Raw genomic sequence first — 24,896 nt, 5'->3', positions numbered from 1 at the left:
GGGCGGTACCTGTGAGTCGCTGGTCATGAAATGGGCGTGCTGTCAGGGCTCAGGAATGTCTGGAGCAGCTGGAGGAGCCCAGCAGGGGTGACCCAGACCTCAGGCCTCCCAACCAGGTCAGAAGCCCACCAGCCAGCCAACCCACCAGCTGGCCCTCACCCCCTGATCCTGGTCTCCAGAGCAATGAGTGGTGGGCAGAGGTTCCTTAAGGGGCTTCTGGGTGGGGTCTGTGGATGGACTCGGGCCTGGAGAGTCAGGTTTGCCATGAGGGGCTGTGGCCTGCATGCCCCGTGCCCAAAGATCACACCTGAGGTCAGTGGGGGCCAGTGTTGGGACTCTGGAAGGGGGCGGGGGGAGGAAGATCTGGGGAGGGGAGAAGGCTCAGATTGGGGGGCTCGAAAAGAAGAGGTGGTCATGGGAGGAGGCAGGAAGCTGTACACACCGCCAGCGCTCCAGATCCGGGGGCCCCACCAGGGAATGGAGGAGGCGGCGTGGTGACCTCAGAAGTGTTAGCAGCCCTGCTGCTGGCCAGCTGTCCCGTGGTCATGGTCGGTGCGTGTCCCTGGAATGTAGAATGGGGGGTGAGGGGCGGGAGCTGGGCTGAGGGGAGGAGACCCACTATGCCCAGCACTGCCCAGGGGCCCTGGGGTCTGCAGGGGCGTCGCCAGAGGACGTAGGGCAGGCACATCCGTGAGAGGTGGGAGGACTGGAGGGCAGGTGTCTGTTTCCAGGGGTATCCGTTGCATCTGCGGAGCTGGGTGGCTTCTGATCATGTGTCCAAGCCTATGTCCCTGCGTGTCGTCGTGCTCCCCTGTCTGCACTCCTGGGTGCATCTGGGTGTGGCCGAGTGGGGGGGTCAGCGTCTCTGCAGTCCCCGTGTGCCCGCCAGGGCCTTGCCCGGGGCGCCAGTGCCAGGCAGGGGCACCTCGACCAACGTGCGTGCGTGCGCAGAGCTCCTGAAAGCGGAAGCTGGGGGCGGAGCCTGAGACCCCACCTTCAAGCCCACTGAGCGGAGGGGCAGGCTGAGGCTGGGGAGGGTCAGGGGCGGGTCTGAGTCACCGCCTCCGGAGGCCTTTTCCTGTGGGGGGAAGCGCCCGCCAATGAGGGCTGGGCCTGTCACGTGGGCCTGACAGCTGGGTGGGGGGTGGCCAGCGACAATGTGGTCCCGAGGCCACTGACACCAAGAGCTGCGGCGCTGAGACCCCCGGCCCGCCCCCCCCTCGGGCCCCTCGGGCCACTTGGCCTGGCCACAACATGTTCTCCAGGAAGAAGCGGGAGCTCATGAAAACCCCTTCTATCTCGAAAAAGAACCGGGCGGGAAGCCCCTGTCCGCAGCCCTCGGGGGTGAGTGAGCCTCTGCTGGGAGCTCGGAGCGGGCGGGGATCTTGGAGCAACACGCGGGCAGCAGGGGGACCGGGGGACACCCTGCGCTCGGGCCGGCGGGGCAGGGCCGGGCAGTGCCATGCTGGGCCGGCGGCGCGGGGCTGGAGCCAGCTACAGCCCTGGGGCTGGACTGCAGGGGCCATGCAGGACGGGCTGGGATCCCCACGTTCAGCTCATGGTAGGAGCCCTTGGGATGGCCACTGCACGCCCCACCCCGTCTAGGGCTGCCTGTGGGGTCCAGGGAGTGTGGGTGCTCTGGGTCCAGGACTCTGTAGGGTGAGGGCTCAGGGAACTTGGCGCCTCCAGGCACCGTTAGATGTGAGAGCTACAGCCCAGCCACTGGGGGAAGGTTTAGAGCGAGCGGAGGGTGCAGCGAGATCCATGGGGTGGGCCTCATACAAAGCTGGCCTGTGGTGTCCGCGGGACTCAGGGGCCTAGTGGACCCTCAGAGTAAAAGAATCGAGGAGGTGTCTTTACCAGTGAGTAGGTGTGTCTGCAGTAGCCTCCCCTGAGGGGGGCTAAGGAGACCCTGGACCTCCCTACCCGGCCCCCCCCCAGGAAGTGGGGTGCCCCTCCCCCACACCCTGGCTGTGGTTTGGGCAGAGGCCGTTGTTTGTGAAAGCTCTGGGGAAGAGGATGTTGGGTAACAGGTGCGGGAGGGGCACAATACCAAATCTCAGCCCTCTGACCTGTGGCCTTTGACCCCCTGTGGGGTCAGGCTGAAGACCCTCCAGAGCCCCACTTCACTTCTGGGAAAACTGAGGCAGGGCCCCAGTGGGAGCACCTGCTCTAGCGGCTCCCCCCACCCTCCCAGGAGCTCCCCAGGAGAGATGGGGCTGATGCAGTGTCCCTGGCGCCCAGCCTGGAACCACCAAGTGTGGCCTTGAATGCCAAGGCCACGGGCACACTCAAGAGGCCCACCAGCCTAAGCCGCCATGCCAGTGCTGCCGGCTTCCCACTGTCCGGAGCCAGCACCTGGACGCTGGGCCGTGGCCACCGCAGCCCACTGTCAACAGCCAGCCCAGCTGAGGGACCCATCCAGGGACCCTGCCCCGACACTGTGGAGGACATCTCCCACCTGCTGGCTGACGTGGCCCGCTTCGCCGAGGGCCTTGAGAAGCTGAAGGAGTGTGTTCTGCGTGAAGGTGAGAAGTTGCAGAGACACCGCGGTCTGGGTGGAAGGCAGAGTTGGACACAGATATCCCAAAGCCTGTGGGGTCGAGGCAGGGTGGAGGGAGGGATTTGGGGAGGCTCCGAAGAGGGTTGTAGGGAGGGCTTCGTGGAAAAAGCCATTGCAGCTAGGGTTCTGAGGGATGTATAGGAGTTTGGCGGCAACCAGGAAGAGGGAATGTCATGTGCACAGGCTCAGAAACATGGAGTGGAGGTGCATTTGGGGGAACAAAGTTCGGGTGTATGAAGTGTGTGAGGGTGGAGGCATTGAGAATGGCAAGCAGAGGGACCCTGGACGTTATCCTGAGGGTGGTGGGGAGCCATAGAAGGTGTTAGAGCAGAGGTGGAACAAGGTCAGATCTGCATGTTGGACTGAAATGGACTGGAGGCAGGCTGAGGTCTGGACAGAGAGAGATTCAGGACGGACAAGGGGCAGGACCGGCATGTAAGCTGCAGGAGTGAGCGGTCTGTGGGATGGCAGTTCCGTTTTCTCCACGCGTCTGCTGACAGCCCAGCTTCCTGCCGAGTTATTTTCATCTGCTTCCTGTTTGTCCCTGGCCGCCAAGGAGGGCACTATGATCTCTCCTGCCAGAAACCGCAGTGCCAGGGCCATGCTAAACACTCTGGCCTGCTCCCCACAGGTGCCTATTTTACAGATGAGGAAACTGAGGCCCAGAGAGGGGCCCTGACTCCTGGCTCAACCAGCCAAGGAGGGGCCAGAGCCCGGATTTGACCTCAGACTGGAGAGAGACCTCAGCTTTGCAGGCGCTAATGGGGGGCTCTGCTGGCCCGGCCTTTGCTGGGTCGGGGGGTGTCAGCCCCCAGGGTTATCTGGTCCTGGGGTGGGGCTGGAGTTGTTTCCTGGGGAAACTCTCTCTAATCTCGGTTCCTTTCCGATCCTGGCGCTTCCTTGGAGGCCAGACCTGGGCGGGGGTGAGCCAGTGGGCGTCCTGCAGGAGGATGGGCCAGGGCAGGGGCACCCTTCTTTAAACCTTGGGGCGGCCCTGGGCCAGGGGAAGGGCCTGGAGCAGAGAGCATGTAGGTTTGCATCCTGCTGCTGCCCCTGCCAGGCTGTGAGACTGGATCAGCTGTCCCTTCTCTAAGCCTCTGGCATTTCATCTGTGAAACGGGGCAAAGATACTCCCTGGGGAGTTGCTGACTGTAACCAGATGTCCTCAGCTCACAGTAATTGTTGTGGGGACAGTGAGAGGGCTTGGGGACCCTGTGCTGTCCACCTAGGAAGCAGTGGGTGGCGGGATCCACGTGGGCGGGGTCTCCCCGCACCTCCCCACGCCCTGTACCTGGGCCTGTTTCCCTGCCTGCCCTTGGCCGGCCCATCCCAAATCGAATTGCATCTCCCTGGGTCCCAGACTCCTGCTACCTGAGGCTGGGGAGCTAGCAGGACGCCGGGGCAGAGCTTTCCTCGGAGGGGGGCGGGTCTTCGGACCGGCCAGAGCCGGTTTGCTTGCGGAGGACCTGGCACCAAAGACCCCGGACCAGCCAGTTGCCTAGCCCGGCCTGCGCATTCACGGTCCCTGCGCCCTGACGGCTGCGCCATGTGTATCTGTGGGACGGTGCACCCGGCGCTGGACGAGGCGCCGGTGCGCTGCCAGGCAGGGCCCCGAGGTGAGGGGACCGTGCGGGGTGCGGGGTGCAGGGCCTGGCCAGGAGCACGTGGCACTCGGGGCATTTGCTGCCCGGGGCTTGCCTTGGCCAGTGCTGAGCTGGGCATGTCCAGGCTTCGCCAGAGTCCCACCTGCCCAGGTGGGTGTGCTGCGGGGACACAGGTGGCCGAGGCCCAGGCGACACGAGGGGCCTGGTGTGTGGGAGGAATGTCCTGGGAAGGGGCGTGGCCCGGCCTTTCCTCAGCCGGCCTTTCATGGATTCCGCAAGCTCCTTCCCGCCTCCCTGAGTTGGCCTCGGATTCAGGCAGCAAATCCTGCCTGGTGCTGAGGCACTGGGCTGCACTCGGAGGAATTTGGGGCCAGGGACTCCGTGGGGGTCTCCCTGTCGGTGGCATTCAGTGGGGGTCCTCAGTGCTGAAAAGGGATCAGACACCTATTTTCAGATTACATTTTTTTTTAATTTTTTTTATAAATTTATTTATTTATTTATATTTTTGGCTGTGTTGGGTCTTCATTGCTGCACGCGGATTTCTCTAGTTGCGGTGAGTGGGGGCTACTCTTTGCTGCAGTGCGCAGGCTTCTCGTTGCGGTGCTTCTCTTGTTGCGGAGCACGGGCTCTAGGCACACAGGCTTCAGTAGTTGTGGCACACAGGCTCGAGTGCAGGCTCAGTAGTAGTGGCGCACAGGCTTAGTTGCTCCACTGCATGTGGGATCTTCCCGGACCAGGGCTTGAACCCGTGTCCCCTGCATTGGCAGGCGGATTCTTAACCACTGCGCCACCAGGGAAGCCCCAGATTCCATTTTTAAAATTTTTAATTTATTTTATTTATTTATTTTTTTTGAGCATCAGGTACCAGGCACAGAGTCAAAGGCAAACAGGTGCGGGAGATATCCTCCCAGCTGGTGGCCAGGTCCCTCCTGGGTCTCAGGGTTGGCTCATTCCTTCCCCATCCATACATTCCTTTGGCTTTGTTTCCACTAGATGGTGCGTGTTCTGCCCACACACAGCACTTTTTTCCAATTAAGAACATCTGAGGAGGGCATTTAAAGCCACGTTTGAAGATGCAGATCTGACCTTGACTCTCCTTTGCTCTAACACCTTCTATGGCTCCCCATTGCCCTTATGGTAAAGCCAGGCAGGGTCCTTCTGCCTGGCATTCTCATGCCTTCAGAGCTAGTGGAGATGGAAAAGCTGCGTGATCCTTGAGAAACGACTTCTCCCCTGTATGCCTCAGTTTCCTCATCTGCAAAATGGGGGTGATGACAGCACCTGCCTCATGGGGTGGCTGGTCGGGAGAGAGTGAGGTAACGGGGTGTTTAAGCCCCAGTGCCCAGGCAGGCAGGGCTGGGAGAGAGCTGGACAGAGCCCTGAGAGTTTGGGGCAGGGAAGGGGCCAGGTGGGTTGCCTGGAGGAAGAGGCACCAGGACTGCAACTTGAAGGTCAGCAGGAGTTTGTTTTCTGGAGGGATGAGGAAAGGGTGTTCTGAGCAGGACTGTCTAGACTGACATCTGGCCTTTGATGACCTGGCCAGCAGTCGAGAGAGGGACAGTTCCTCACACCACCGCCCCCACAACGAGGTCACACACTGAGCCTCAGGCAGTTACCGTCTCCCACCTTGGCCTCAATTTCCTCACCCGGGGACAGGAGCTCTGAGGAGGGTTAGGGTTAGGTGGTTAGGTGGGCAGGCTTTCCCTCCCTCCCTGCTCATACCCACTCTGCCTGGCAGACCTCCTAGAGGCCCGCCGGCCGCTTGCCCATGAGTGCCTGGGTGAGGCCCTCCGCGTGATGCACCAGGTCATCTCCAAGTACCCACTGCTGAACACCGTGGAGTCGCTCACAGCTGCCGGCACCCTCATTGCCAAGGTCAAAGGTCAGCCAGGACAGGGCAGCAAGGGCTGTCTGGGAGGGCTTCCTGAAGGAGGGAATGTTTGAAGTGGGTTTTGAAGGATGCATAGGAGTTTGATGGGCACAACTCCAATGCTCCCCCTTCAGTTAGTTGCACGGGTGGTCACCTCCCAGACTGGGCCAACCTCTCTCGTCCTTGTCTGCCCCCAGCCTTCCATTATGAGTGCAACAATGATTCAGACAAGCAGGAGTTTGAGAAGGCCTTGGAGACCATCGCAGTCTCCTTCAGCAGCACGTGAGTGTGGGGGTGGGGAAGGGTGGCGGAGGGTGGGGACCCATGTGCCTCTTGACACTTGCCCCCTGACCTGCAGTGTGTCCGAGTTCCTCATGGGTGAAGTGGACAGCAGCATCCTCCTCTCAGTGCCCCCTGGGGACCCGGGCCAGGTGAGCAGGGATGGCCTGGGTGCTGCACGGGGTCAGGCTGGCAGGGCGGGTGAGTCCCCCCTGCCCGCTCTGTGGACCGTGGTCTCCCGCTCTGTCCAGGGGGGGCGGTGACTGTCTCCTGCAGGGTGGGCATCAAACAGGACCCAGCCCGGACTGGACTCACCTGTCTCCCTCTGGTACAGTCCATGGAGAACCTGTATGGACAGGGGAGCGAGGGTGCCCCGCCCAGCAGTGAGGACTGTGATGAGGGTGAGTTCTGAGCCTAGGGGCAGAGGGCTGAGGACGGAAGGGTGGGCTGGGCTGGAGCCCGGGCTGAGGGGTGTCTGTCCCGCAGGCTGCCTCTCCCCGGAGGCGGTGGACACGCTGCTGCAGCGCTGTGAGGGGGGTGTGGACGCCGCGCTGCAGTACGCCAAGAACATGGCCAAGTACATGAAGGACCTCATCGGCTACCTGGAGAAGCGGAGCGCGCTGGGTGCGAGCTGGGGCCCTCGGGGCGGCGTCTGGTTGGAAGGCCCCTCCCCTCACGCCTGCGCTCACACCCCTCCCCGCCTGCAGAGACGGACTTTGCCAAAGGCCTGCAGAAGATCGTCCAGAACTGCAGACAGAGCGTCATGCAGGAGGTGGGGAACTCGAGGGAACGGGGTGGGGTCCCTCAGGCCTGGGTGTGTCTCGCCCCTCCAAGATGGGCCAAAGGAAAGGGGTTTCCCATCTCTGCAAGGGCAGCTGAGGGAGCTGGGGAGGCGGCAGGGCTTCCACGAGGGCGCCTGTCCCACCCCCGTGACTGCCGGCCCCACCCCCACAGCCGCACATGCCCCTCTTGTCCATCTACTCGCTGGCCCTGGAGCAGGACCTGGAGTTCGGCCACGGCCTGGTGCAGGCGGTGGGCACGCTGCAGACCCAGACCTTCGTGCAGGTGAGCTTCGCCCTGGAGGGTGGGCGGGGTGGAGGGTGCCCGGGTCCCCATCACACCCGTCTCCCCCCTCCAGCCCCTGAACCTGCGGCGGCTCGAGCACGAGAAGCGCAGGAAGGAGATCAAGGAGTCTTGGCACCGTGCCCAGAGGAAGCTGGTACCGCGGGGCGGCAGGGCTAGGAGGGGGCAGGGCGGGCCGGCTCGTGCACGCGCAGTCCCCTGGTGCACACCCGGGTGGTCCTTTCCCGAGTTTTGCGGACACCCGACAGAGGGCCCTGTGCCCGCGTGGGGCTCACTGTGGCGTCACAGGTTGGAGTGGGTCCTGCCTCCCAACTGCTCCAGCCCCATTATCCGCAGCTGCAGCAGGAGAGGCCCTGGCCTGGGGCCCCCATCACTGTCACGGGTCAGATGTCCGGAGGGACCGGGTCACCCGTGGCCGCCAGGAGCAGGTCTGGGTTAGAGGGAAACTGAGGCTCTCTCAGGTCTGGTGGGTGCTCCAGGTTCCTCCATGTTGCTCTTTTCCCACCTCTCTTTTGGGCTGTTCCAAAGGCACTAGCAATCTTTTGCACTGCTCTTTAGGCCTGCTAACAGGGTCTGCGGTGCACAGAGCCCCCATGGCCCCTGCTCCAGCTAGTGGTGTCCTGTGGCACATCTGGCAAATGAGCCTCTCCCCCCTTTTCTACACCTGATGACAGCTTGCCGAGTACCCTGTTCTGCTTCTGGCCTTTTACACTCGCCTCCATATCCAGCGACTGGCCCCATCTCACTCCATGTGAAACTCCTCCCTTTTTCTCAGCTACAAGTGCTCAGCTGCAGAGCCACAGGGCTTAGTTCACTAAATCCCTACTGATGGACAGTTTAGTTGTTGTTGAGCTGTTGTTGTTTCAATCACCACTGCTGTGACGAGCTTGTGCCCCTGTTGCTCAGACATGTGACCTAGCATTTATCTCAGATCAGTGCCCGAAAGGTAATGGCTGGGTCACAGATGTCATGAGCATAGAAGCTGACCTCCCGAGCCACAGCCATGCTTTTCCTCTTCTGTGAGCTCTCAGTTCATATCCTTTGCTCACCTCGGATTGTATAGTAGCCTGTTTCTTATTGACTTGCCAGAGCTCTTTACATATTAGAGAACCCAGCCCTTGATGAGATGTGTTACAAACTCCACCCCCAGTTTATTGTTTTGACTTTTGATTTAACCTGTTGCCTGTTTTCCCAGTTGAAACCCATGATTGTTAGTAGCAGTCTTTTATGGTTTCTGGGTTCTGTGTCACGCATGGAAAGGCCTTCCCCATGCTATGTTTATTTTAAGAAATTATCTCATGGTTTCTCCTAGTACTCTTGTGAGCTCTTTTCTTTATGTTTAAGCTTCTGATCGTGTAGACTGTGAGGTGTGGCCCCCAGAAGGCCCACTGGGTTTTGACTAAGTGCTCTTCCTGCCAACCCTGAGGGTGCCTGACTTCCTGTCTGAGCGGCCTCACTGTTCTCATCTCTGAGACAGGAAATGAAAGAGATAGAAGCACAAGTCGCTCTGGCGGGTGTGGGTGTAGGTGTCAAGAGGATGATGTAGTTGGTGTCTCCTTCAGAGCTTAGCTGTGCCTCAGCTTCTCTGGCTGTGAAATGGGCATGCCAGATGCTGGCTCCTCCCAGGGTCGCCCTGTAGGTGTCATCTCCTATTCTTCCACCACTGGTTCTTGGGCGGGGGCCTCTGTTTGCTTGACTGGCCATAGGATTTTGGCCCAAGGGATGTGGGTGGCAGAGGTCCCTAACGCGGTCTCTGACTGATGGTGCTGGTCTGGTTCCTCCCATGTCCACAGCAAGAGGCAGAGTCCAATCTGCGCAAGGCCAAGCAGGGCTACGTTCAGCGCTGCGAAGACCACGACAAGGCCCGCTTCCTAGTGGCCAAGGCGGAGGAAGAGCAGGCGGGCGCTGGCCCAGGTGCAGGGGGCGCGGCCTCCAAGACCCTGGACAAGAGGCGGCGCCTGGAGGAGGAGGCCAAAAACAAGGTGAGGGCGGGTCGGGGGGCAGGGGGTGCAGGACAAGACCCATGGCATCAGGGTCTGCCGCCCTGTGCAGGATTGCCCACCGCCGGGCCTTTGTCTGGGCTGTGCCTCCTGCCAGGAATGCCTTCCTGTCCTTTTGTGCCTGGCTGATTTCCGTGGGGGGCCTGAAGATGCCCTGAGGGCTGAACCGCGGGCTGAGGCCTCTCTGGGCACCCCACCCCGCCCCCGCCCCCACCCCCACCCCCACCCCAGGCGGAGGAAGCCATGGCCACGTACCGCACGTGCGTGGCGGATGCTAAAACGCAGAAGCAGGAGCTTGAGGACACCAAGGTGACGGCACTCCGGCAGATCCAGGAGGTCATCCGGCAGAGCGACCAGACCATCAAGTCGGTGAGCGCTGTGCTCCCACCCCCGCCCCCGCCCCCGCCCCCGCCCCCGCCCCTGTCGGGGTGGGCGGGGCGGCTGCCCGTCCAGCCTCAGGACCTCCAGCACTTAGGGCCCCTCCCACCTGCCTGCCCGCAGGCCACCATCTCCTATTACCAGATGATGCACATGCAGACGGCCCCGCTGCCTGTGCACTTCCACATGCTGTGCGAGAGCAGCAAGCTGTACGACCCGGGCCAGCAGTACGCCTCCCACGTGCGCCAGCTGCAGCGCGGCGAGGAGCCAGACGTGCACTACGACTTCGAGCCCCACGTCTCCGCCAACGCCTGGTACCCCGCCGTCTGCGCATGCCCGGGGGAGCTGGACTTCCCTCCTGAGGTGGGGGCGGGGGCAGTGAGCCTCTGTGACCCCCATCGTGGCCCTTTCTTTTGGCTGTTGGTCCCACCAGGTCCCCGGTCTTGCGCGCCCGAAAGGGCAGCTTCAACGTCAGCGATGCCGCGGTGGCGGAGGCCGCGGGCTGCCCCCCGCAGGAAGGTGGGCTCGGCGACGGGGAGCTTGCCAAGGAGCGCAGGGGTGAGTGTACGGCAGGGGTGGGCGCGGCCCCCCTGCAGCCCCCTTCAGCCCTTCACTGGGGACACCTTCGCAGGTGGGCGCGGACACCAGGTGCACAAGTCGTGGCCGATCGCCATCTCAGACTCTGACGCCAGTCTGGACCCCAGCCCTGGCTCAGGTGAAGGGGCCTGGCCGGTGGCGGGGGGCTCACAGAGCTGCCGCCCCCGCCCCCGGGTTTCAGCGGGCTCATCGTGCAGCCGGGGGCCCTCGGGGGAGTCTCTCACAACCCCTGTTTTCTGCTCAGGGGACTTTAAGAAGTTCGAGCGCATGTCTTCCAGTGGCACCATGTCGTCCAGCGAGGAGCTGGCCGACCAGGAGGGCAGCACAGGCGCATCAGCCTTTGACCAGGGTGAGGGGACCCCTGGGCGGGGCAGTGGGGAGAGGGGGGTTTGGACTCTCTCTGTGCGCCTGGCCCTGACCTGCCTTGGTGACACTGACCACCTGCCCCCGCCCCCACCAGATGACCTCAATGGCATGGCCCCGGAGCTGCCTGTGGCCATGCCCAGAGGGCCCTTCCGCCACGTGGGGCTGTCCAAGGCGGCCCGTACCCACCGGCTCCGGAAGCTCCGCACGCCGGCCAAGTGCCGGGAGTGCAACAGCTACGTGTACTTCCAGGGCGCCGAGTGTGAGGAGGTGAGTGGTGGTCCCGGGGGAGCCAGGCACCTGCATGTGCGCCCTCAGGACCGTGCCATGCAGAGCGCTGGAGGGAAGTGAAGCCAGGAGCACTTGCAGTCTCCTGGGGGAGAGCATCCCAGGCGGAGGGCTCAGCCAGTGCTGAGGGAAGCAGAAGGCGGTGGGAGCAGCCCAGGCTGCACTGGTGGCAGGGGCACGTCTCCCAACCAGGAGGGGTGAAAGCTGCCCTGTAGGGGGGTGATGAGAGCAGCGGGGGACGCGGTGGGAGGGGGAGCCGGGGGTGTCTGCGTGGGGCTGGGGCGCCAGGAAGGTCTGCTCACTCCTCGCCCGCCCCCAGTGCTGCCTGGCCTGCCACAAGAAGTGCCTGGAGACCCTGGCCATCCAGTGTGGCCACAAGAAGCTGCAGGGCCGCCTGCAGCTCTTTGGCCAGGACTTCAGCCAGGCCGCCCGCAGCACCCCGGACGGCGTGCCCTTCATCGTCAAGAAGTGTGTCTTCGAGATCGAGCAGCGGGCGCTGCGCACCAAGGTGACTGCCGCAGGCACAGCTGCAGGGGCTCCGGCCGAGGGGCCACACAGGGAGGGGAGGGGCGTGGGCCCAGGCTGACTGCGGGCTCCCGCAGGGCATCTACCGGGTCAATGGGGTGAAAACGCGTGTGGAGAAGCTGTGCCAGGCCTTCGAGAACGGCAAGGAGCTGGTGGAGCTGTCGCAGGCCTCGCCCCACGACATCAGCAACGTCCTCAAGCTCTACCTGCGCCAGGTGAGACAGATGGGGACAGAGCAGAGCAGATCCTGAGCTGGACCTGAGCCTGGTGGGGGGCGTGGCCAGCTCTGAGCAGGGTTGTGGTTGCTAGGCCAGGGGCATGGTCAGTACAGGGTGGGCGGCACTGGTGCCTGTCAGGGGCGGGGCTGCTGCTAGGGGCGGGGCCAGTGCAGGACGGATGGCATGGGGCCAGGCCCACTGACTGCCCCCACACCTAACCCGTCACCCTGCAGCTGCCTGAGCCGCTCATCTCCTTCCGCCTCTACCATGAGCTTGTGGGGCTGGCCAAGGACAGTCTGAAGGCAGAGGCCGAGGCCAAGGCGGCAACCCGAGGCCGGCCAGATGCCACCGAGAGAGAGGCTGTGGCCGTGGCCATGGCGGGCCGGCTGCGGGAGCTCCTGCGGGACCTGCCGCCGGAGAACTGGGCCACGCTGCAGTACCTGATGCGGCACCTGCGCAGGTGAGGGCTGGCCAGGCCGGGGTCAAGGGCGGCGGGGTCCCGGGAGCCACTCACACCTGCTCCTGCACTCCGGCCCCCAGGATCGTGGAGGTGGAGCAGGATAACAAGATGACACCAGGGAACCTGGGCATCGTGTTTGGGCCCACGCTGCTGCGGCCCCGGCCCACGGAGGCCACCGTGTCCCTCTCCTCCCTGGTGGACTACCCCCACCAGGCCTGCATCTTGGAGACCCTCATCAGCCACTACAGCCTGGTCTTTGAGGAGGAGCCCGAGGCGGCATCCGGGTGCCAGGTGAGGGTTTTCCACCCTGGGTGGGGGTGCAGGGCTCTGTGAGCATCATGGGGCCGGGAATCTCGCTCACCCACGGGGGGATTAGACAGGAAGAAGGGCTGGGAGATGTCTGGCTCGGATGGGGCCAGAGCCCCGTCAGGGGCACCCAAGGCATCTTTTAAGCAAAGAACTGGATGAAGTGTGGGTTCAGATCTGTGGACGGAGCCCCAGGCAGTGCAGAGGCCCTTCGGCCTCCCCCCGCGTCCCCTGGAGCTCACATCAGAACGCACTAGACCCGACGTCCTGCCCCTTCTCCCATTTCCCATCTCTGCACCGCCTACAGCACGTTCTCTGGGTCCAGCCTGCTGCTCTCCTCAGCCGACAGGCCTTGTTTCTGCAAGTCTGTTCGCTTCCAGGCAGCATCAGCTCCCACGCTCAGTCCCCACTGTGCATCTTTAACCCCTCATCTGGTGTCTCTGGCTGTGGAGGTGACACGCCTGGGTGTGGCCTCAGGACAGTGGCTCCCACGCTGGTGTCCATGCAGGGCCTGCCTCAGACTTTCTGGCCAGGGCCTCTGCCCGCTTTGGACGAGCTCAGCCTGCTCGTGACTTGGGATCCAGGGGCCTCACGTGCTCGGCTGCAGCGGGTGTTAACAGTTTTTAGGGTTTAACAAGACAGAAAAATGGAATGTGGGATGGCCGGAACCGTGGCGCCCCCTGACCTCCGTTCCGCCTCTGCAGGATGTGACGTCCAACCAGGGGGCCGAGGTGGTGGTCCAGGAGCCGTACCCGGAGGTCAGCGGGGGCGTGGCCTTCCCCCTGCCGGAGGAGGCTGAGGATGGGGGCCTCGGTGAGCAGTGGGCCCAGGCGGCAGATGACACAGTGGGTCCACCTCAAGGGCTGCATCCCGGTTTGTCTCCCGTGGAGACCATGAGTATCACCTGCTTTTTCACTGTCTTTAACGTGTTACAAACTCTTGCAAAGAGACACCCTTTCGAGGTGTTTTTGCCAACGCCGAGAAATGGGCACCCCGAAGTGGAAACGACCCCAGTGTCTGAGACCCTGCACCTCCGCCTGACCCGGGAGGGTTCTAAGCAGGGAGCCGGGCCTGCTGGGGGGAGGCGGACGCCCAGTCCTCCACCCAGTGCCCCCCACCCTGCTCACAGGCTGTCCATCTGTCCCTCTCTCTGTCTGTCCCTGTCTCTCTCCCTTGGACTTCCCAGAACCCCACGCTGCCTCCAATGACTCCGACTCAGAACTGGAGGAGGCCTCGGACCTGCCGTCCCCGGCGGGTGGGGCGGCCCTGCACCGCCTCGGCTTCCTGGAGAAGCTGGGTGGCGAGGCGGGCGCGGAGGGCAGCCGGGACAGCCGCAGCGGCAGTGAGGAGCAGCTGGGCACTGCCACCGGGGAGGGGGAGGATGGGCCCGGGCCTGGGGTCTGGGAGGACCTCGGGGAGGAGCCGGCCCAGCGGCTCGCCGAGCACAATACCAACCAGTGCAACAACGTGGCTGCGGCCCGCCTGCCAGCCGTGAGGCTCCGCGGCGGGCGGCTGGCAGGGGGCGCAGGCTGGGAGAGGCGGCCAGAGTTCGTGTAGCTGGGGCAGCGGGCAGGTCTGCTCCAGGCTCCTGTCCCTGCAGACACGTTACCGAGAGGCCTCTCCTTCCGCCCACAGCGGCAAGGGCATCACTGGCCAACTTTTCCAGAAGCTTCTGCCCGCGCTGCTCCGCACACCCACCAGGCCCCACTCCGCTGAGCTGGGGGATTCTGCTCTTGGGGTCGCCCAGGCTGTGATGGAGGGACCCTGCCCACCCTGGCGCTGGGCCGTGGAGGCCACACGGCAGCCGGGAGGAGGGCTGGACGCCTTTGTGGATGGTGGGCGGGCGGCCTCGGGATGCCCTGGCTTTTACGGAAAACTGGGTTTGGATACCTGGGGCTGAGGAGGCAGTGAAGTTCCAAGATGGAGTTCTTTGACAGGCACACTCCTTTTGCATAAAATAAAGTCTTTAACCTGAGCCTGTCTTCTCTGGCAGCAGTGGCCTAGCGACCCAGACACACAGGGCACTGAGCGCCGTCCCCAGCTCCTCGCTGGGCTTGGGGGCCAGGGAGCTGTGAAGAAGAAATTCCACCATGAGGCAGCCCCGTCAGGCGCGGGAGCCCAGGTGGCCGTGGGGACCAATTCCCACGGACTCCTGACTCGGGCCGCCAGCCCCCGGTGGCTCCCGAGCACTGAGGTGCGGCTGCTGTGCTGAGGAGCCGCAGCTGAAATCTACTTGCACCAAAGGCCTCAGGAAGACAGCAGCCACCACGTGGAACGGCACAGCGAGGAAGAGGCGAGCACCCCTCACCCAGCTCAGAGACCCCAGTCGGGTTTATCCCGGAGGGCTGGGGCCGGCTCAGCAGAGACCCAACTATTCATTTGAGGAATTAGATGGAATTCACACCCAGTCATGGGTGAAAGCTGCTGGGCCTCCACTCCTGATACAGAACAGCTCACCCCGAACTGCAGGCCCCCACACCCAGGCTTAGATAAGACCCGCTGTGGCAGTCAGGGCGCTTCCTAAGAGTGAGCGGGAAAAGCAGCCAGCAAACCACCAATGTGTTTTGCAAACAGAGATAATGGGCCGGGGGCCACACCCTCTCGGTTACATGTGGCCTGTGGCCACTTCTGCCCTGTAGAGTTGAGCAACTGTAGCAGGGCCACCTGGCCAGCAAAGCCAACATATTGACCGCCTGGCCCTTTACAGCAAAACTTTGCTGACCCCGATCTACGGTTTTTAAAAAAACGGTCCGAAGAATGAGCAAATCTATTAACATTTCAGAGTGCTCAGCAGGACAGGTAACGGCAAGAAAGCATCTCACTGTCAGGTGCCAAAGCATCTCTAAGGAGCCTGGCGGATCATGCCACACAACTTCACAGGTTGCACCACTTTCAGACAAGGGCTGGCCCAGGCTCACAACATGTCCTGGTGGCCGGAGTGAGGGGCTGGGGGGTGCTGCGTGAAAGCCAGCCCCTGCCTCCAGACCCGGGGGGCCCCACTTCCTGAAGCCCCGAGGCAGGCAGGCGTCAGGACCAATCTCAGGGCCTCAGAACAGGCTGTGCGTGGTGGCGCAGGCAGGCGGAACCGGTGCCCCAGCAACAAGCAGGGGACCCCAAAGGGGAGCTGGTGCCGCTGGATGGAGGGCATAAGGGGCGTCTGCACCTCGCACCTGAGACCCCGCACCCGGGGACAGGTCTGTGCCCAGCCGGGAGACCAAGCACCCTAACCAGGAGCAGAAAGAATTTTCAGGGAATCAGTGAGTTGATTCTAGAATTCATTTGGAAGAATCAATACTCAAGAACAGCCAAGACAATTTTTTTAAACTGTAAATTATACATATTTACCATTTTTGCCACTTTAAACCGCACAGTTCACAGGCACTAAGCACCTTCACGTTGTCGTGCAACCATCTCCACCATCATCTCCAGAACTTTCTCATCTTCCCAAAGGGAGACTCTGTCCCCGTGAAACCCTGACTCCCCAGCCCCTCCCCCACCATCTGCTTCCTGTCTCTGTGGACTTGATTCCTCTAGGGACCCCTGTGAGTGGAATCGGACAGGATTCATCCGTCCGTGTCTGGCTCCTTTTGGCCAAGATGGTTTTGGAAAATGATGTATGTCTATCTGGGGGAAAGGGGAGACCTGTTCTCCTGTCAGATGTACTATAAAACGAAGATTTTAAAACCTAAATTCATCAATGGAAAAGAAGAGGATCTCAACACAGACCCACGTGGATCTGTGTGTTCACTACGAGAGTGGCAACTCAAGGCAGTGAGGAGAGCACCTCTGGTTCTTCACTGAACAGTGTCAAGACCGCTGTCTGGGGGACAGTGACAGCCCCAAGTCATACGATGCCCAGAAGTAAATCCCAGGATTCGAGTCCTATGTATAAAGGCTACAAGGGGCAAGCTAAGAAATACAAAAAGTGGGAAAACATTTTTGTAAAGCGTATACCTAATAAGGGACCTGAGCCTAGAATATATAAAGAACCCCTAAAACTCAGCAGAGACAAATAACCCAGTTAAACAAGGGGCAAAGGACCTGTGCACAGACACGTCTCCGAGATGACCTGCAGGCGGCCGGCGAGCCGGGGAAAGGTGCTCACCACCCTCAGCACCAGGCAAGTGAATCTGAACCACAGCGACTCACCCCCGGGCCGCAAGAACCAGCGTTGGTGAGAAGGGGGAGACGCGAATAGGCACCCGGGCAGCCGCGGCAGAGACAGCCTGTCTCTCCAAAGGAAACAAGAGCTTCTGCAGGACCCAGCAATTCTACTCCGAGGCACACCCACAGCCAGAGAAATAAACACAACCACACCACCTCGTACCTGGACGCCCACAGCAACATGCCGCACAGTCGCCAACAAATGGAAACAGTCCGTGTCCATCAACTGAAGAATGAACACGTGTCCCTCCACACACAGGAGCATCACTCAGCCATGTAAAGGGGTGAAGCCCTGACACTCCTACAACGTGGACGAACCGTGAGAACACGATGCTCCATTAAGAGAAGCCAGACACAGAAGGACACGATGTGTGATTCCACTGATGGGAAACGTCCAGAACAGGCAAATCCACAGAGACAGATTCGTGGTTGTCAGGGGCTGGGGAGGGGGTGGGGGTGACTGCTGACAGGGACAGGCTTTCTTTTTAGGAGGGTGGAATGTTCCAAAATAGACTGTGGTGATGGGTGCCCGATTGTGCATGTACTAAGAATCATGGAACCATACACTTTAAATGGGTGAACTGTACGGTATGTAAATCCTACCTCAACGAAGCTATTAAACAAAAACACAGAGAACTGCGCTTAGCCTGGGTAGGAGGCCTCTGAAATTAGTAGAGGGAAAAGGGGGTAGTTTGATCCCAAACTTCTATGCAAGAAAAGCACCAAAAAGCAAAGCTGAAGGTGGCACTGGAGCCCCTCCCTCACAGCTCCACCAGGGGGAAGTGGGCCGAGACCCCGTTGAGGGGCCAGAAGCCCGAGCAAGGCTGCTCACAGCAAACCGGGTAAACATTCCACCTTGGTCTTTCAGACAAGTGAACTTATTTACTCAAGATATTTTTAATTCTTTAAGATACCCAGCATTCCGTAGCAATCGGTCTCACTCCCCGCTGCCCTCGGAGCTCGCAGACAGGCAGCATCAGGGCCACTGTGGGGGGGACACGGCGACGGAAGGCCGGGAGGAGCTGGGGGCCACCCTGAGGTATCCTGTCCCCTCCCGAGGCACCGTCAGGTGGGATCCAGGGTGGGGCTCAGCGTCCAGGAGCCCAGGAGAGGCCACGGGGACCCTCAGGCCAGGAAAGGCAGGCCCAAGGCGGGCCACCCTGGGGCCCAGGGGAGCAGAGGCAAGGTTCCCAGGAGGAACGGACTCCCCCGGGCAGCCGGCCACCACGCTCCCGGACTGGTGGGTTGTCACAGACCATCTTTCCGTCCCCCGGGGGACTTGCCGAGAGAGAGGGGGCGGCCAGCAGTGTGACCCGTCTGTCGCATGAGCTGGGTGCGCAGGCTGGATGTGAGCTCCCTCCAGAGCACGTAACAGGCGGGGCTCGCTCACAGGGCTGGGACGGCTGCCCACACCCGGCCCTCGGCGCCCTCTCGCCTCATCTGTCTGTCGGGCCGCTACTGTACCAGCCGGTAGGTGATGTACCTGCCTGCGGTCTCGCTGGGCCGGATGATCTTCACCACCTGCAGAGGCAGGAAAGCAGGTGGGCTGGCTCCCGGGACCCGGGGTCCCTCCTGCCCTGCTCAGAAGCCTGGGCTCTGAAGGGGGCTGGAGGTGGGCCCAGCTCCTCCCTGGGAGGGGCTTCTCACCTGCCCTCGCTTTATCCCAAAGTAACGTGCCACGGGGTCTCCCGCCTGGATCCTGGGCAGCTGGTTCTCTCGGAGTTTACTGAGAAGCAGGTCAGGGAAAAGGCCTCGCTGGACTGACTGGGGGCGTTGTGGGGAGAGGTGTAGGGGAGAGGAGCCGGGCCCGGCCGGGGGCCAGAAAGGATACTACCGGGCCAGCAACTCCGTCACCTCCTCCTTGGTCATGACAACGTGCTCTGGGACCAGCTGCGAGAAGAGAACCTGGTCTCCACAGGGCTGCGACAGACCCCACAGGCCCTCCAGAGGAGGGGTGCGGCGTGGGCCCCAGGCGTCTGCGCAAGTCCTGACTCCACACTGGGACGGGGGCCCTGGAGCCTACACCCCTAGCCGTGCAGATGGGACGCAGGGCACAATCCCGGAGCCCCGAGGCTCCTGGGGACATGCAGATTCCACCCACCCCAAGCTCCTGACTCTGCAGGCTGGGTGGGCCTGGGAACCTGCCCTCCTAGCAAGGCCCCAGCTGCTCCTGGCCCAGGGTTCACACACTGAGACCCCGCCCCACCTTCTCTCCACCATGAAGGGGCTCCCGGACTCGCCTCCCCAAGACCCGGATGTCCGCCGACCCTGAACAGGTGAGGGGCCTGGGGGGCAGGAGGTGGGTCTCCAGTCTCGTCCCCCACCCCTACCTCATGCTCCGTGATGTTGATGAGCAGCTCCTGCTGCAGAAACTGCTCCAGGATGTACTTGGGGGCCATGTCGACCAGGGACTGGAAGAGACGCCGACCCTCAGGCACAGCCGAGGCGGCCACCCGCCCCCTGCGCTGGCCCCGGGCCCACCCACCCCGCCCTTCCTCGCAGGCAGCTGGCACCCGGGAAGCTGTGTGGGTCCCGCGTGACACATCAGGAAAACCCACCCCAGTGGGTAGGGTTTCCACTTGGGGAGAAGCCCACCCCGCCCCTCCCAGGCATTCAGCACATTACCGAGGCCTCAGTCTCATTGCAAGAAGCGTGAGGGCCCGTCTGTCAAAATGTTCCCAGGGTTGCCGGGAGCTGGTGCGGCAGCCCCTCCCTGGACCCCACATCCTGTGTCCCCTTGTCCGCACGGGGACAAAGGTGCTCGCCAGCTGCCCATCCCAACCACCAGCCTCCACTCAGGCCAGTCCAACCCACAGCCGGGGACCAGAGGCGGCGGGCACCCACCTGCTTGGCGGAGGGCGTCATGCCCTGCTGTACCACGATGAGGGCCCGCGTGATGTTCTCCTCCTGCATCCGCTGGCAGTACACCTTGATGGTCTTGATGCCCACCTTGGGCTCCTCTGCAGACCGAGCACAGGCTGGTGGACGCTGGGTCCCCCCCCCTCCCGGGTTCTAGCCCACCCCTGCCAAGGTGCTGCGGTGCCGCTCCCCCGCTGAGGCCTCGGCCTCCCGTTTGCAGAGTGAGAACCGGGCTGCCGGTCCCAGAACGGGGCGCTGGCTGGCTGCATGTCACGTGGGAGCTGAAAGGTGCCCTGGGCCCTGGACCTAAGGGACCTCTTTCTGGAAGTGGGGTCTGGGAGTCTGGGTCTGCTCAGTGCCTCAGCGGTTCTGAGGTTCGGGAAGTCCCAGACTAAGCAGTTTGTTTAGTCCGGGGGCCCAAGAGACCAGGGCTGGGGTGTTCGGAGGTGAGTGGAGGCGAGACGACCCGGGGAGCACGGTCCCAGCACGGAGACAGCCCACCCAGCTCCTCGCTGCCAGCACTGGGGGTCCTCACGGTCTCGGCAGCGCACAGGGCCTGGGGCCTGTCACGAGAGAACGGCTGGACCCTAGGAGCCCAGCAGGTCGGCGGCTGGGGCAGCCCCGGAGTCCGTGTGCAGCACGTCCGCTGCCTCTCGCCGTTCTCCTCACACCCCACTCCACCGACCGGCAGTGCCCTGTCCCCGAAGTCCCTCTGTTGGAATCCTGACCCCCAGGAACCTCAGAATGAGACTGTGTTTGGAAATGGGGTCTTTAAAAAAGTAATTACGGTAACACAAGGTCGTGAGGCTGGGGTCCTTAAGAGATCAGGACACAGATACACAGGAAGGGACGAGCATGTGAGGACACAGGGAGAAGACGGAGGTCTACACACCAGCGAGAGGCCCCCAACACTGGGAGAGAAGCACTGTCTGTTTATGCCCCTGGTCTGTGGGGTTTTGTTACAGCAGCCGTGCAAACTAACACAGGCAGGGACCTCAACCCTGTGCCACGGCCCATCTGAGAGAGCAGGACACCCCCACTGTCAGTAAAGACCAGGAAGTGAGGTGGCCCCACCCCCGAGATGGCACCATGGGAGGCACGTGCTTAGGCACCAAAGTCTACAATAAATACGCTTCACACACAGGGTACACGCTTCTTAAAAGTGCCACCTAGATTCATCCCAGGGTCACAAGGATGGTTCAACATATGCAAATCAATGTGATACACCACATCAACGAAAGGAAAGACAAAAACCACACGACTGTCTCAACAGATGCAGAAAAAGCATTTGATAAAATTCAGCATCCGTTCATGATAAAAATTCTTATGAAAGTGGGTATAGAGAGAATATATCTCAACATAAAAAAGCAATTCATGGATCCGCAGCTAAGACCCGGCACAAATTACCCATGACATTTTTCACAGAACTAGAACAAATACTCTTAAAATTTACATGGAACCATAGAAGACCCAGAATTGCCAAAGCAATCCTCAGAAAAAGAAAAAAGCAGGGGGCATAACTCACCCAGACTTACAATAATACTACAAAGCTACAGTTTTCAAAACAGCATGGTATTGACACATAAACAGACATGGATCAATGGAACAGAATAGAGAACCCAGAAATAAAACCCACACAGCTATGGTCAATTAATCTTCGACAAAGGAGGCAAGAATATACAATGGGGAAAAGACAATCTCTTCAGCAAGTGGTGTTGGGAAAGCTGGACAGCCACATGTAAATCCATGAAGTTAGACACTCCCTCACATCATATACAAAAATAAACTCAAAATGGCTCAAAGGTTTAAATGCAAGACATGAGGAGACTTCCCTGGTGGTCCAGTGGTTAAGAATCTACCTTTCAATGCAGAAGACGTGGGTTCGATCCCAGGTCAGGGGACCAAGACCCCACATGCTGCGGGGCAACTAAGCCCGCGCACCACAATAGAGGGCTCACGCACCTTAGCTAGAGAGCCTGCGTGCCGCAAACCACAGAGCCCACGCGCTCTGTAGCCTGCATGCCACAACTACAGAGCCCACGCACCCTGGAGCCTGCATGTCACAACTAGAGAAGAGAAAACCTGCATGCCACAACTAGAGAGAAGCCTGCGCGCCGCGCTGAAGAGCCCGTGCGCTGCAACGGAAGATCCCGCATGCCTCAATGAAGATCCCACATGCTGCAACTACGACCCGACGCAGCCATAAATAAATAAATAAACAAACAAATAAATCTTAAAAACAAACAAACAAAAACAACTAAAAACAGAGTTGCCATATGACCCAGCAAGCCCACTCCTGGGCATATATCCAGACAAAACTATAATTCAAAAAGATACATGCACCTCAGTGTCATAGCAGCACCATTCACCATTGCCGAGACATGCAAACAACCTAAATGTCCAGAGGAATGGATAAAGAAGATGTGGTACATATATACAATGGAATACTACTCAGCCATAAAAAAGAATGAAATAATGCCACTTGCAGCAACATGGATGGACCTAGAGATTACCAAACTACGCCAAGTAAGTCAGAAAAAGACAAATATCATATATCACTTATATGTGGACTCTAAAAAAATGATACAAATGAGCTTATTTACAAAACAGAAAGACTCCCAGACATAGAGAACAGATGTGTGGATGCCAAGGGGATGGGGGGTGGGGGAGGGATGGATTGGGAGTTTGGGGTTCACAGATACAAACTATTATATGTAAGATGGATAAACAAGGTCCTACTATATAGCACAGGGAACTATATTCAGTATCCTGGAATTAAACCATAGTACAAAAGAATATGAAAAAGAACATATATATATGTATGTATATATATTTATAACCAAGTCACTTTACTGTATAGCAGAAATTAACACAACGTTGTAAATCAACTGTACTTCAATAAAATACATTTTTAAAAAAAGTGCCACCTGGGTCTGTTGAACAAGCATTTTCTGCCCACCCCTTTGATTCAAGGCACTGGGGTGGGCCCCCAAGGTGCTCATGACCCAACATGGCCCCCTAACCTTTGGGGCTTTAGAGCCAGGCTGCCTCAGTGTAGGACGTGCAAAGACAGAGGAACACAGGGGTCCTGGGACACCCTTGGTGGTGGGGGGGTTGTCTTCACTCAACCCGGGGCTCAGAGGGGGTTCCCAAAGAGGAGGCACTTGAGCTCAGTCACCAGGGACGGTGGATGGACACTGACCAGGCAGGCGAGGGGGGAACTGGCAGGGACAAGAAAGGGCAGGAGTCCTGCAGCAGCGCAGGAAGGGCAAGCGCTGGGAGCAGAAGCTGGGCTGACGGGTGGGGGCAGGGAGGACCCAGGGGCCCAGCTGGGAGGCCTGTGATAACCTTGATCGGAGAAAAGGGTTGAGGAAGAGAGAATGGGGAAGGTGACCGAGAAGAGGAAGCTGGAAAAGGAGTCCCCACAGCAAGGAGGGCGAGGGGGCAGAAGGATGAGAGCAGGCAGACTCTGGGTCACAAGGCAGGTGGCTGCTACGAGCTGGCCCTGAGCTGCCCCTCACCTGGGAAGAAGACGAACATCTGGTCAGTGGGGTCATCGTTGTGGGCCACCAGCACCGTGAGGTCTGTGCGCCGAGGCCGCCCTTCACTGGGCTTGTCCCCAAACTGGGCCTTGAACTCCTCCAGCGTCTGGTCCAGCTCATCCTGGGTCACTAGGTAGCCACGATCGTGGCACAGCTGCGAAGAGAAAGGACCAGGTGACCCCAGGGCGGAGGGGGTACGGCAGCAAGAGCTCGGGGTAGGCGAGGCCACTGCGGAGGAGACCGGGACAGAGCTGGGACGTGAGGAGGGCTGTTGAATGCAGAGTCAGGCCCCAGGGTCTGGGGCAGACAGGGACAGCTGGCTGGGAGGGTGCTGCTGGGCTGGCTGGGCAGACGCTGGTTGGAAAACCAGGCAAAGGCCTGAGGGTCAGCAGTTCTAGGTCCCGCCTCAGAAACTGGGGCTCTTTGAGTGTGTGGACTAGATGAGGACCCAGAGAGAGAAAGGAAGGCTGGAATCGCTACCCAGCCCAGCCCTGCCCGCACCCCCTTTCCTCGGCCAAGTCTCCCTCCAGAGCCCTGGGTCTCCTTTCCCAGGGGCCCCCGATACTGTCAGCCAGAAGCACAGTTGCTCCGGCCCTGTCTTTGGGCAGCTCTGCAAAGCGGCAAAGAGGCTGGGGGCCACCACCCGGCCTTAGCCCAGCAGGATTCCTGGGAGGGTGGGTGCTCTTGATCAAGGCCGCAAGCCTCCGTGGCATCACACTGGTCCCCTCCCACGGGGTGGCTTAAAGAACGAGGCACACAGAGAACACTGGTATGACTCGGACCCGGACCGAGTAATTCAAAGTTGGTGGCTGAGACATCTAAGTAGCCACCAGACAGCGGTCGTCCAGCCCACCAGGGTTCCTTCCACCCCCACGACCCCGGGATTCTGCGTTATGCACTTGAGGTGGTGCCGATAAGACAGTCTGGGACCTGGGACCTTTTGCTGAAGCCCTTGCACCTGGGCAAATGTCTCCTCCAGCAACAGAAAACCCAGAAACTATAGGTAAGGAACTAGAAATAACTACGCACATGCGCAGTTGGGGAACCAAGGACCAAGATACAAAAAGGCCAAGAACCCAACTGCCACTTCTGAGGAGCCAGGAGCAAAAGCAGGGTATTGGGCATGATCCCTGCACACAGCACCACCAAGGGGGTGGGCAGACCCCTCCAAGCCACCCCTCCGGCCTGACCCCTGGACCCGCCCCCACCCTCACCCCATTTAAGGGACCAGCTCGCCCTCCTTGGAGCAAGGGCACCTGTTGCTTGTTTTCGCTACTTCATGCTGCAGCACAAACTCCAATAAAGCCTTGCCTGAATTTCTCGTCTGGTCGACTATCAATTTCTACTGATTAAGAAATTCAAGAACCCCGGTGAGTAACATCAGAACCTTCCATAGACACAAACACGCGCCGGCCTAGCGTCTGCCGTCCTCCCTCTCTCCAGCTCGAGCGAGACCCTGACCCCCTCCCGGGGGGCTCTTGGACTCGCGACTCCGTCCCCCGCAAACCCCCGCCCCGGGGGCCCCGCCTGAGCCCGACCCCTCCGCTCCAGCCGCGCGGCCGGGGGTGGGGAGGCTCATTCCTACCTCCAGGCCTCGCACCCGCCGTCCGCGCCCCGGCTGCTGCGTGCCCGGCTCGCCTGGGGGAGCGAGGTTCGCTCTCACCGTGTTCGCCAAGCGCGCTGCTCACCTGCATGATGGTCTTGCGGATCTTCCACAGCCGGTACGTCTCCTCCTCGTCGTCCATGGCTGCCGCCGCTTGCACTCACTGCGCCTGCGCCCGGCAGGACCGGCGCCCA

The 24,896-nt window shown here is 60.7% G+C and overlaps 2 protein-coding genes across 4 annotated transcripts; one reads left to right on the top strand and one right to left on the bottom strand.

The window, feature by feature from the left end:
- Positions 1 to 69: 69 nt before the first annotated feature.
- ARHGAP45 (Rho GTPase activating protein 45) lies at positions 70 to 14,500 on the top strand. Of its 3 annotated transcripts, none has more exons than XM_061190936.1 (23): positions 70 to 116; positions 2,198 to 2,528; positions 5,906 to 6,049; positions 6,235 to 6,319; positions 6,396 to 6,468; positions 6,651 to 6,717; positions 6,803 to 6,940; positions 7,024 to 7,088; positions 7,271 to 7,381; positions 7,455 to 7,535; positions 9,193 to 9,381; positions 9,631 to 9,768; positions 9,901 to 10,091; positions 10,211 to 10,335; positions 10,409 to 10,492; positions 10,619 to 10,723; positions 10,835 to 11,007; positions 11,345 to 11,533; positions 11,628 to 11,765; positions 12,002 to 12,228; positions 12,309 to 12,519; positions 13,239 to 13,347; positions 13,721 to 14,500. In XM_061190936.1, the coding sequence occupies exons 3-23, from the start codon at positions 5,965 to 5,967 to the stop codon at positions 14,089 to 14,091; spliced, it is 2,955 nt and encodes a 984-aa protein (XP_061046919.1). In that variant the 5' UTR covers positions 70 to 116; positions 2,198 to 2,528; positions 5,906 to 5,964; the 3' UTR covers positions 14,092 to 14,500. The 3 variants fall into 3 exon arrangements, with proteins under 3 accessions (XP_061046919.1, XP_061046917.1, XP_061046918.1); XM_061190934.1 differs by lacking the exon at positions 70 to 116 and adding an exon at positions 184 to 312; XM_061190935.1 differs by lacking the exon at positions 70 to 116 and adding an exon at positions 1,199 to 1,344.
- Positions 14,501 to 17,576: 3,076 nt separating this feature from the next.
- POLR2E (RNA polymerase II, I and III subunit E) lies at positions 17,577 to 24,896 on the bottom strand. The gene is made up of 7 exons (XM_061190933.1): positions 24,788 to 24,896; positions 23,079 to 23,253; positions 19,543 to 19,658; positions 19,029 to 19,109; positions 18,530 to 18,588; positions 18,346 to 18,424; positions 17,577 to 18,219 (listed from the first exon to the last, which is right to left on the bottom strand). Exons 1-7 carry the CDS (start codon positions 24,842 to 24,844, stop codon positions 18,154 to 18,156), a joined length of 633 nt encoding a protein of 210 aa, XP_061046916.1. The 5' UTR covers positions 24,845 to 24,896; the 3' UTR covers positions 17,577 to 18,153.

The sequence above is a fragment of the Eubalaena glacialis genome, chromosome 4, assembly GCF_028564815.1.
Source record: "Eubalaena glacialis isolate mEubGla1 chromosome 4, mEubGla1.1.hap2.+ XY, whole genome shotgun sequence".
In the NCBI taxonomy this organism is placed as follows: domain Eukaryota; kingdom Metazoa; phylum Chordata; class Mammalia; order Artiodactyla; family Balaenidae; genus Eubalaena; species Eubalaena glacialis.
Note: the sequence above shows the minus strand (reverse complement) of the source record. Positions and strands in the feature narration are given on the sequence as shown.

What these genes read in the sequence shown, in the direction of transcription:
- ARHGAP45 (XM_061190934.1), top strand. Translation starts at nt 184, where the DNA reads ATGAGTGGTGGGCAGAGGTTCCTTAAGGGGCTTCTGGGTGGGGTCTGT. An exon ending in AGGGCGCCGAGTGTGAGGAG is followed by an intron (nt 11,008 to 11,344) that starts GTGAGTGGTGGT and finishes GCCCGCCCCCAG; the next exon opens with TGCTGCCTGGCCTGCCACAA. An exon ending in AGCGGGCGCTGCGCACCAAG is followed by an intron (nt 11,534 to 11,627) that starts GTGACTGCCGCA and finishes GGGCTCCCGCAG; the next exon opens with GGCATCTACCGGGTCAATGG.
- POLR2E (XM_061190933.1), bottom strand. Translation starts at nt 24,844, where the DNA reads ATGGACGACGAGGAGGAGACGTACCGGCTGTGGAAGATCCGCAAGACC. An exon ending in TCAACATCACGGAGCATGAG is followed by an intron (nt 18,589 to 19,028) that starts GTAGGGGTGGGG and finishes CTCTTCTCGCAG; the next exon opens with CTGGTCCCAGAGCACGTTGT. An exon ending in TTGGGATAAAGCGAGGGCAG is followed by an intron (nt 18,220 to 18,345) that starts GTGAGAAGCCCC and finishes CTGCCTCTGCAG; the next exon opens with GTGGTGAAGATCATCCGGCC.